This window comes from Podarcis bocagei (assembly GCF_964188305.1).
Source record: "Podarcis bocagei genome assembly, chromosome: 13".
Taxonomy (NCBI): Eukaryota; Metazoa; Chordata; class Lepidosauria; order Squamata; family Lacertidae; genus Podarcis; species Podarcis bocagei.
The window spans coordinates 51,532,898-51,543,910 of record NC_138138.1 but is presented as its reverse complement, the minus strand read 5'-3'; the positions used below and the strand labels follow the sequence as shown (position 1 = coordinate 51,543,910).

Here is an 11,013-nt window from a genome sequence, read left to right as displayed (position 1 = left end):
TGAGAAACTGCAATTGGCATAGTGACCCACCCCTGCTCAAAAGGAAGGAAACTCAAATTATCAACCTGCCCGCTGGACTTCCGAATGCCTCTGTAGGTGACAAGGGGGCAGGGATATTAAACTCGGACTCGTGGCCCCACGTTGCGTGAACGATTCCTCATGGTCCCTTTCCAGCGCTACAATTCTAGGGAGGGTCTTTTTCCTTCCCGGTGCGTTCCCAAAAGCAGGCAGGACCCCCCCCAGCAACACCCGACAAGCGTCTCGCTTTTATTTATTTCCATATATAATTTATTATGATTCTCTTTCTCTTTCCCTTTTGTACAAGCTTAAAATAGAACGGTAAGAATGTAGGGGAGGAGGGGAGGAGGCGCGAAATGCGAGGGGCCGGCAGATTATGGAGAGGACTTTGGAGGGGGGGCAGCAAAGGCGGCTGGGCAGGGGGCAGGGGAGAATGGTGCATATTTCACCCGAGTCTCGACAACACCCCAAGTATTACGGGCGAAAGGGAGCAGGAGGTGTGGGGGGGCTCATTGTGGCTTTTCTCTCTCTAACACCCCCCCCCCCGATTTTCAAAAGGGGTGGCGGCGGTGTCCCTAGTCCCTCTGGGGCACGAGGGTCGGGGGGTGGCTCCGACCCAGAAGCGAGGGAAGGATACAGGCACAAACGGAGGAGGGCGGGGAAGGAGGAAGGGTGGTTGGGGTCGGGGGATCAGCAGCACTGGAGACCCAACAGGTCCCGACGGACAGTTTCTCTAGGGCGGGAGGTCAGCCCCTCTTCTGAGGGAGGGGGAGAGCTGAGGGCAGCGGGAGGAGGACTCCCCAAACCTCTGCCCGCCTCTCTCATGTTTCTTCACTCGTTCCACCAGGAGATGAAAGGGCATCGCAGCTTCCGGCGGCGGCGGCGACGTCAAGGGATCTCCTGTCCATCATTCTGTCCCAGATTCGGGAGTTCCTGAAGAAAGAGGGAGCTGTAAAGTTGCCGGGGGGAGAAGGGGGGAAGAGGAGTGGGGCGGGGGAAAGAAAAAACCGAGCGTGAATCGTTTTCCTCGGCCCCCACGCTACGGGGCAAAGGAAGACGCTGGAATCTTACCGGCGGTCCGGTCCGGAGGAAGGAGAGGGTGGGAAACAGCGGGGCGGGAGTTCCAGCTGTGCAGGCCGCATTCAGGGGGGGCGGGAGGGGGGTCAGGCAGGGGTGTGTCGCTGGCACCTGGTGGTGGGGGAGGAAGGTAGTGAAGGAGGATGGGGAGAAAGGGAGAGACGAGAGGAAGTTAGCCACGGGGACCAAGCGTTCTGCGCGTGAGCAGAGGAGGTTTTCGGGTAGCGTGGTCAGATGGGCTGTGCTGCGGGGGTGCCACGGCCATTCTGTGGAATGGAGTGCGAGAGGTGGGGTGTTTTATACTGTATTGTTTTACTTCCTTGCTGTTTTATACTGTATTGTTTTAATTAGTGTTTTTATAGTTGATTTGATTTTGTGTGGAGTGCCCTACCTGGGTGGATGGAGCAGCCAAGTAATTTCGTTGTCCCCGAGAGGGGGCAATGACAATAAAGATATTATTATTATTATTATTTAGCGTTGCAGAGGGCACCACCGATATGGGAGAGCCCAAAGTCCACCACTGGCACGTGATATACCGCGACACTTTAAAAATAATTTAAAGTGTCCTCAAGTGAGGATTCATGCAAGCTAGGGAGGAATAATAATAATAATAATAATAATAATAATAATAATAATAATAATAATAAATGATATAGATCTATACAGTGGTACCTCTGGTTGCGAACGGGATCCGTTCCGGAGGCCCGTTCGCAACATGAAAAGAACGCAACCCACAGCGGCGCGTCTGCGCACGCACGGGTTGCGATTCGCCACTTATGCGCATGCGTGTGACGTCATTTTGCGCTTCTGCGCATGCACGAGCAGAGAAACGCGGAAGTAACCCTTTCCGGTACTTCCGGGTCACCGCAGGACGTAACCTTGAAGAACGTAACATGAAGCTGACGTAACATGAGGTATGACTGTATAGGGAAGTTTTTAATATTTGGTGTTTTACGGTGTTTTAGTATTTTGCTGGAAGCCGCCCAGAGTGGCTGGGGAAACCCAGTTGGATGGGCAGCACATTAATTAATAAAATCATCATTATTATTAATATCCCACCTTTCATCCAAGGAGTGGCAGCCTGTATTGTTCTCTTCCTTCCCATTTTATTGCCACAACAACCCCGCGAGATTAGTTTGAGAGTAGCGATTTGAACCCTGCTCTCTCCCAGGCCTCGGTCCAGCACTCTAACCACTGCACCACGCTGCCCTGCTCCCCAATGACTAGCCCATGGACATACCGGGTGCCCTCCCACTGTACCCACCCACCCCCAATTTGACTCCTGCCACTCTGGGCTTGCGGGGGGGGCAGCCCTGCTGTTGCGCTTGGGCCCTGTTGGTCGCCTTCCCATTGGGGGTGCCCATTTGGCCCCCGTGAGAAGTGGGCAAGTTTGGACCCCGCTTTGGCCTGCATCCGACCCCTTCTCCCGCTCCTGCCTCGGGGCTTCAAATGGGTACGTTGTGAGCAGAGTACAGAGGGAAACAAAAAGGCCTCTCCGCAACTACCCTGGCACCGAAATGGAGCCTCCAGCTTCCAAGGCATTGTATCTGGCAAGGGCTGCTTTGGGAAAGCAAGCCGGCGAGAGTCTTCTTGCTTTCCTTCTCTCGGTGGAAGGGCCTCAATCTCCGACGGCCTCTGCCGGATAATTGGGGGGCGAAGAGTCATGCTCTAAATGTCCTTTAAGCACCTGGTACATTTGCAGCCCAGCAGAAGCAGCAGGCAGCGGGGGAATGTGCAGCCCCCTCCCACTTTAGCGCCCCGCCCCCCGCTCCCCTTCCAGGTCCCATGTCAGGAAGCAGGAACCGTGTGTGTAGGAAGAAGGGCGTCACCTCCAGAGCCTGGGTTTCGGCCCCGATCCGACTCCAGCTTGTCGCACGACTGCGCCCGGCGCGTCCTCTTTGGTTTGAGGGGGGCTGCCTTCCTTCCCACCTCAGGGTCCCCTGGAAGGGAAAAAAATGGGAGTTTCAGCAAGCCTTGCGTCTCCTGTCTCCCATCTCTGCCGCTCTTTCCAGAACCGCAAGGTGGGAATTGGGCCAGCTTACAGCATTTAAAGGCCGACCCCCTCTCTGGGACAGACCCCCGGAGGAGAATTAGGAGATGTACTGATGGCGAACGTTACCCTTAATTTATTGGCTCATCGCATTTGCAAGAAATAAGCACACCAAGAACTCAGCCCAACGTACGTTTCAGGAGTGGGCGTGGTCCCTACTCACAAGTCAATAGTCAATGATAACAAAAACTAATCCATTCAAAAGTATGCATTCTGACAAGAACTACAAATAGAAATTACAAATTCTAACAAAGATTACAAACTCTAACTCATAAAGATATGTATAACACAATAATCCATTACAAAGGTTTTCTCTTTTTCGCTCTACAATATCCTTATATTTTATCAGCTTGCAGATGGAGACTCCGTTTCAATCACAGAACAGAAGCCAATTATGGATTAGAAGCCAGTAACGAATTATTGTGTTGTGAGTAGGGACCACTCCCACTACTGAAACTGACATGGGCCCGAGTTCTTGGTGTGCTTATTTCTTGGTATATTTAATAACATGAACTCCAACTTATTTATCATTGTACTTGCAGCCTCCCTTTTCTGCCCAAGAGCTCAGTGTGGCGGGCGACATTCTCCTTCTCCCCTTATTAATCCCAATAGCAACCTGCGAGGCAGCTCAGGCCGAGAGAGGCAGAGACCACCCCAAGGTTGGCTAAGCGAGCCTCAAGGCTGAGAGAATCAGAGAAAGGCAGAGTTGGAAGGGACCCCGAGGGTCATCTATTCCAACCCTCTGCAACGCAGGAATCTTTTTACCCAACGTGAGACTCGAACCCACAACCCAAAGGTTCAGAGCCTCATGCTCCACCGACTGAGCAAGGAGAAGGGATTTGAGCCCTGGTGTAGTGTGGTGTAGTGGTTAAGAGCGGTAGTCTCGTAATCTGGGGAACCGGGTTCGCGTCTCCGCTCCTCCACCTGCAGCTGCTGGGTGACCTTGGGCCAGTCACACTTCTTTGAAGTCTCTCAGCCCCACTCACCCCACAGAGTGTTTGTTGTGGGGGAGGAAGGGAAAGGAGAATGTTAGCCGCTTTGAGACTCCTTAAAGGGAGTGAAAGGCAGGATATCAAATCCAAACTCTTCTTCTTCTTCTTCTTCTCCAAAGTCCTAACCTGACACTCTAACCCGGTTTTTCTCTGGGCCATGCCTTTCAGGATAAAACTTTGCTTGCGCCACATTGAACTTTGTAATTGATAAGCAACATACTGGAAAGCAAAAAAATAACAACATACAACGCAGCTGGTATTGTCCTCCGTTATCACTCGGTACTCTCCTGCTCTCATTTGGAAAAAAGTATCCGTATTCTGCAGACAATAATAAAAAAAAATTTTGATGCTAAAGGTAAAGGGGCCCCTGACCATTAGGTCCAGTCGTGGCCGACTCTGGGGTTGCGGCGCTCATCTTGCTTTATTGGCCAAGGGAGCCGGCGTACAGCTTCCGGGTCATGTGGCCAGCATGACTGAGCCACTTCTGGCAAACCAGAGCAGTGCATGGAAACACTGTTTACCGTATTTTTCGCTCTATAGGACACACTTTTTCCCCTTAAAAAATGAAGGGGAAATGTGTGTGCATCCTATGGAGCGAAGAAGCCATAGCCCCGCGACCCTCTCCCGGCTGGAGAGGTGACGCGCGGCTATGGCAGCAGCCTCTTCGCCGTGCGCCTTTCCGCTGCTCCCCACCTGCTCTTTGGGGCTGGTGGTGGGCTTCCGCCTGCCAGCCCCAAAGAGCAGGTCAAAAGGAACTGCGCACTGACCCCTCTCGCTCTCCAGGCTTCTGAGGTAGCCACCTTGTTTTAGAGGGGGAAAACAAGAGGGGGGAAATTTTCCCCCTCTCTGCGCAGCGCCTCCTGCCGCTTCGCTGAAGGGGCGCTGGGCAGAGAGGGGGAGAGTTTTTTTCCCTTGTTCTCCCCCCTCTAAAACAAGGTGCGTCCTATTGTCTGATGCGTCCTATCATGCAAAAAATACGGTACCTTCCCGCCGGAGCTGTACCTATTTATCTACTTGCACTTTGACGTGCTTTTGAACTGCTAGGTTGGCAGGAGCAGGGACAGAGCAACGGGAGCTCACCCCGTCACGGGGATTCGAACCACGGACCTCCTGATCGGCAAGTCCTAGGTTCTGTGGTTTAACCCACAGCGCCACCCGCGTCCTACAGCATGCTGAAATGTTTACATGATTGTCCTTGAATCTTTCTGCCACACTCGCCGTCCTCTCCGGCGCCACACCCTTTGAGAACCACTGCTCTAACCACTGCCCCACACTGCTGCTCCAAAAGCTTTCGGGAAAGGGCTGCAGCTCGGTGGCTGCTTTTCAGGAAGAAGCCCCCAGACCCAGTCCCTGACGGCACTTCCAGGTAGGGCTGAGAGAGACGGCCTGCCTGAAAAACCCTGGAGAGATGTTCGCAAGAGCCCACTTTATGGCAGGGAGGGAAACAGCCACGGACCAAGCAGAATCTGTGGCCCCCAGAAGGAGTTCCTTCCGCCAGACACTCCCAGGGGGAGAGAAGGAGGCCCAGTCGGGTCCTGCCGCCCCAGTCTCACATCACCTTCGTTCTCCCGCTCCTTGGTTCTGCGTCGGGGTTGGGCAATTGGGGGGGACGTACGTGTTTCCTCCGGGACTGCCCCTCCTCCTGCGCCGCCTGCTTCCTCGTTGCTGCGGCTCCTCTCGGGCTGGCTGGGGGGCTTCCGGCCCCGGGGGAGGGCGACGGGCTTGGGAGGCCGAGGGGCGGTAGGGGGATCCCTGAATTGCTGCCAAAAAAAGAGGAGAATCGTAGAGTCAAACAGATCTTATTGTCAGAAGTGTATTTTGCAGAAGAGTTCTGTGAAATGCAGAAGCCTGCAGGGAATTCTGCCAATCTCAGCAGGGTCAATGTAAGGAACTATTATTATTATTATTATCATCATCATCATCATTATTATTGCTTTTTTTCCTTTAAAAATGTTTAGGGGTACTCTCATTTTGACTCAAGAAAATCACCATTTTATAGTTCAAATTGGGGGGAAATGAATACAGTAAATGGACAAAAGTACAAAGGTTCACAAAATGTTTAGCGGTATGCGTACCCCTGTGTACCACCGGGGGGGAGGCACTGATTGTTATTATTATTATTACTGTTATTGTTATTTGTTATTATTATTATTCTGCCCTCTACCTGTATATCTCAGGGCAGTTCACAACATAAAAATTACAATACAGTGGTACCTATGGTTGCGAACAGGATCCGTTCCGGAGCCCCGTTCACAACATGAGCAGAACACAACCGGCATCTGTGCATGTGCAGGTCACGATTCGCCGCTTCTGCGCATGCACGTGGTGTCATTTTGAGCATCTGCGCATGCGCAAGCGGCGAAACTCGGAAGTAACCCTTTCCGGTACTTCCAGGCCGCCCCGGGACGCAGAAAACGCTCAACCTGAAGCAAACGCAACACGAGGTATGACCGTATAAAAAAACCCATAGAATACGTAACGAAAACAAAGACAACTCAATAATCTTGCCAACACATTTAAAAGGGCATCGGCCAAAGGCCTGCTTAAATTTGTGAGGTGTTCCTGGCAGCCTCCTAAGCGGGGCTGGTGAAATCTGTGCCCCTGCAGTTGTTATTTTAGCCCCAGCAGCCCACATGGCCAATGGTCAGGGGATGATGGGAGTTGTAGTCCAACATCTGGCAGGCCGGGACCAGCTTCGGTTGGGTGAATTTTGCTGACATATGTCTTGCTAATAACTTTTTTGGATGCTTCTAGGGAACCAGTTTGCTGAGTGTGGATGTTGATTGATCTGATGGGAAATTAGATGGGCTGTTTAAAGGGCGTTTGTTGTAATTCCTTCATGGGGAGGTGAGAAGGACTTGCTTTGGCGTGCCACGCTTTTGCCCTGCGCTTCCCCTGTTACTTTCCTCATAGCAAAAATAGAAGAAGCCCAATTTCTTGAGTTCGTTGTGCAACAGCTCCCAGTCAACCCTCATGATGCAACCTGAGTCAGCCGATATGTGACTGAATCCGTCCCGAAAATAGCAATGGTCTTTGTGGAAGGAAGGCATTGATTTTACTGCATGCAGTGCACTTAAAGAAAATGTTATGAAAATGATGTATAGATGGTATTTAACACCAGCTACACTTGCTAAAATGTACAAGACAAGAAGCAATGAGTGTCGGAAATGTAAAGAAAGGGAAGGTATCTTCTACCACATGTAGTGGACTTGCAAAGAGGTAAAGACTTTCTGGGAAATGGTGTATAACGAGCTAAAGAAAATATTTAAAAATACTTTTGTTAAAAAAACCAGAAGCCTTTTTATTGGGTATAGCGGGTGAAGAGATACCAAGGGAAGATAAAAGACTGTTTACGTATGCAACAACTGCGGCAAGAATTATTTTAGCCCCAAAATGGAAACAAGAAGAAGGACCAACGAAAGAAGAGTAGAAGATGAAGATGATGGACTTTGCAGAACTCGCGAAGCTGACAGGAAAAATCCGAAACCAGCAAGATCGAGTAGTCCAAAAGGACTGGGGTAAATTTATACGATATCTGAAAGATTATTGTAAGCAATTAACATCACTAGCAGGGTTATCCGAAGACTTGTAAGGAGAAGTTTTCTACCTTTCTATATTTATTTAAATTTTGAGTTACAGTGGTACCTCGGGTTACAGACACTTCAGGTTACAGACTCCACTAACCCAGAAATAGTAGCTCAGGTTAAGAACTTTGCTTCAGGATGAGAACAGAAATTGCGCAGTGGCAGCGGGAGGCCCCATTAGCTAAAGTGGTGCTTCAGGTTAAGAACAGTTTCAGTTTAGAAGGGACCTCCAGAATGAATTAAGTTCTTAACCCGAGGTACCACTGTATTAAGCAATGAGTGCAATCAGAATTGGGAAACGTACAAAAAGGCAATGACATAAAGGTTAATTTTGAAAGCCATGAGGCGAGAGGGAAGGAAGTTGATAGGCTCTAAAGAGTCAGGGAGGTAAAGTGCATAAAAGAAAATAGTGATGGTGCGGAAACACCATCCGCACCAGGCAGAAGAGTCAACTTTCGCCCGTAACCCCCCTCACAAGGGAGGTGTGCTTAAATGTAGAGTGCAATGTGGCTTGAGATGAGAACAAAGAAATTTGAGATTGGTAAAGAGGAATTAAAGAACCTCTTAATGAGGGTGAAAGAGGAGAGCGCAAAATATGGTCTGAAGCTCAACATCAAAAAAACGAAGATCATAGCCACTGGACCCGTCACCTCCTGGCAAATAGAAGGGGATGAAATGGAGGCAGTGAGAGATTTTACTTTCTTGGGCTCCATGATCATTGCCGATGGTGACAGCAGCCACGAAATTAAAAGATGTCTGCTTCTTGGGAGTAAAGCAATGACAAACCTAGACAGCATATTAAAAAGCAGAGACATCACCTTGCCAACAAAAGTCCATATAGTTAAAGCTACGGTTTTCCCAGTAGTGATGTATGGAAGTGAGAGCTGGACCATAAAGAAGGCTGATCGCCAAAGAATTGATGCTTTTGAATTCTGGTGCTGGAGGAGACTCTTGAGAGTCCCATGGACTGCAAGAAGAACAAACCTCTCCATTCTGAAGGAAATCAGCCCTGAGTGCTCACTGGAAGGACAGATCCTGAAGCTGAGGCTCCAAGACTTTGGCCACCTCATGAGAAGAGAAGACTCCCTGGAAAAGACCCTGATGTTGGGAAAGTTGGAGGGCACAAGGAGAAGGGGACGACAGAGGACGAGATGGTTGGACAGTGTTCTCGAAGCTACCGGCATGAGTTTGACCAAACTGCGGGAGGCAGTGGAAGACAGGAGTGCCTGGCGTGCTCTGGTCCAGGGGGTCACAAAGAGGCGGACACGACTAAATGACTAAACAACAACAAGGGGGAAAGGAGGGAAGCCAACAGTAGATGGCGCCAAACTAGCGGCACAGCCAACTCATTCTCGCTTGGTCCCTGTCCTCCCGCTGCTGAGTTCTATGACGGCAAAACACCCAACTGAATGGGGGGGGCAAGGAGAGAAAATTAGTACTACAGGCCCCCTCCCAAGGCGACCCCAGCTCCTCTCTCCCCTTCTGCCCTGTTCGCCTGCAGTTTTCACTCTCCCTGGAGGGACTGTTTTCAACTGTTTTCATATGGTTGTCAGGCATTCTTGCTGTTAATGTTGTGCTGTGTCTTTAATTTCCCTTACAGGATATTAGTTTCACCTGTGGCTAACTAGATTATGTTTTTTACAATTTGTTACTAGCATCTGACTACAGTGTCATATGAGCACTGATCCACAGCATATTTTCCACAGCGTTTGTATTTGCTTACATGTAAGATTAGGTATGTATTTTAGTTGTACATATAGTATTATGCATTTTATTTTATTCAGACGCAGGTTTCATCGCATGTAAATTGCAATCTCAGGTTGTTAATAATAATAATAACAACAACAACAATAACAACAACAACAACAATAATAACAATAAAAATTATTATTATTATTATTATTATTATTATTATTATTATTATTATTATTATTATTTTATACCCCGCCCTCCCCGGCCAGAGCAGGGCTCAGGGCGGCTAACACCAGTATAATTACAGTAAAAACATAATGGGGGGGGGGACTACCCAATTTAAAATACAGGTTAAAATGCAATTTAAAATGCAGCCTCATTTTAAAAGTAGCCCATAGATCAAAACCATAAGGGGAGGGAAACATAAGGGTCAGACTGAGTCCAAACCAAATTGAACTGCAACCTTCTCATATTAATTCTTACAAGTCTGGCTGACGAAGAATTGATCAAGACTGGCTGAAGCATTGAACGAAACAGATTGGTTATCCGGAAACTCTGTTTCGGCGATATTTGGTGACAGATTTGTTGAATGGTTTCTTTAAATGTAAAGGTTCATCATTGTTCCACTCCATGTGTATGTCTTTAAGGGGCCAGAGCAAGGGCCAGAGCAAGATAACGAGACCCAGCTTTACAGCTGTGAAACATAGCAGGTGCTGCTGAGTTGTATTTGATTAAGGCGTGTCAGCATTTGGGTAGAGTATATAAGGAGCAGCACCTAGCTCTCCCATTACCCTGGGGGATGGGTTGGTGGTTGGGTCTGGTTTGTTGATGTATTTAGTGTTAATGGAGTTTTTGTTTTTCTTATTAAAACCTTTAAGTACTTTTTGAGTCCTTTCTTTTTAATGCATGATCTCCCCAGCAAGCTCTCTGCAGCGTCACTATACTGCAAAAAGCCAACATCTTTGGTTATGGGCCCAGCTGCTGAGTGGATGACTGCATATTTTTGGACTCTGAGAAAGGTTTGAAAACTCCTTCTCCTGTTAGCGTAGTTTTTGTGGGTCTGGAAGATATCCAGAATGGTTGACCGGGTTCCTGAAGCTGAGAAGGCTCTGGTCTTCCCACAGCTAACAGATGAGAACTATAGTTTATGGTCTTTTCGGGTGGAGGCGCTTTTGACCTCTAGAGAAGTATGGACCTATATAACTGATGACCCTCCTGACCCTGTAACTAATGCTTGGTCAAAAGGAGATGCAAAAGCCAGGGCAATAATTAATTTGGCAGTCAGCAACCAGCAAGTAGTCTATATAAGAAATAAGAAAACTGCCAAAGAAATGTGGGACAGTCTTGCAGCAGTGCATGTTAGAAAAGAGTCAGCGTCTGCATTGACGTTTTTCAAGCAGTTGTACCAGACGAAGTTGCAGCCTGGTGGTGATTTGGCAGCACACTTGAGACGTCTGGAGGCAATACGCGGCGAATTAATTCGAAGGGACATGGAGATACCTGATATTCAGTATGTTTTTAATCATCCTTTGTTCCCTTAATGAGGACTTTGATGGTATAGCTAGCCAGATATCTGCCGTTCCACCAGCACAATTAACTG

At 48.8% G+C, this 11,013-nt stretch overlaps 1 protein-coding gene across 6 annotated transcripts in view; it reads right to left on the bottom strand.

Annotated features, from left to right (window-relative positions):
* Nucleotides 1-252: 252 nt before the first annotated feature.
* CARMIL3 (capping protein regulator and myosin 1 linker 3) overlaps nt 253-11,013 on the bottom strand; it is a 93,698-nt gene continuing 82,937 nt past the window's right edge. For 2 of the 6 annotated variants that reach the window (XM_081167677.1, XM_081167673.1), the window contains 4 exons: nt 5,696-5,897; nt 2,925-3,035; nt 1,090-1,206; nt 253-967 (listed from right to left, as the gene is read on the bottom strand). In XM_081167677.1, coding sequence (XP_081023803.1) covers nt 840-967; nt 1,090-1,206; nt 2,925-3,035; nt 5,696-5,897 — 558 coding nt within the window. In that variant the 3' untranslated portion in view covers nt 253-839. The remainder of the gene's footprint in view (nt 968-1,089; nt 1,207-2,924; nt 3,036-5,695; nt 5,898-11,013) is intronic. The other 4 variants (XM_081167675.1, XM_081167674.1, XM_081167676.1 and 1 more) reach the window with 4 other exon arrangements.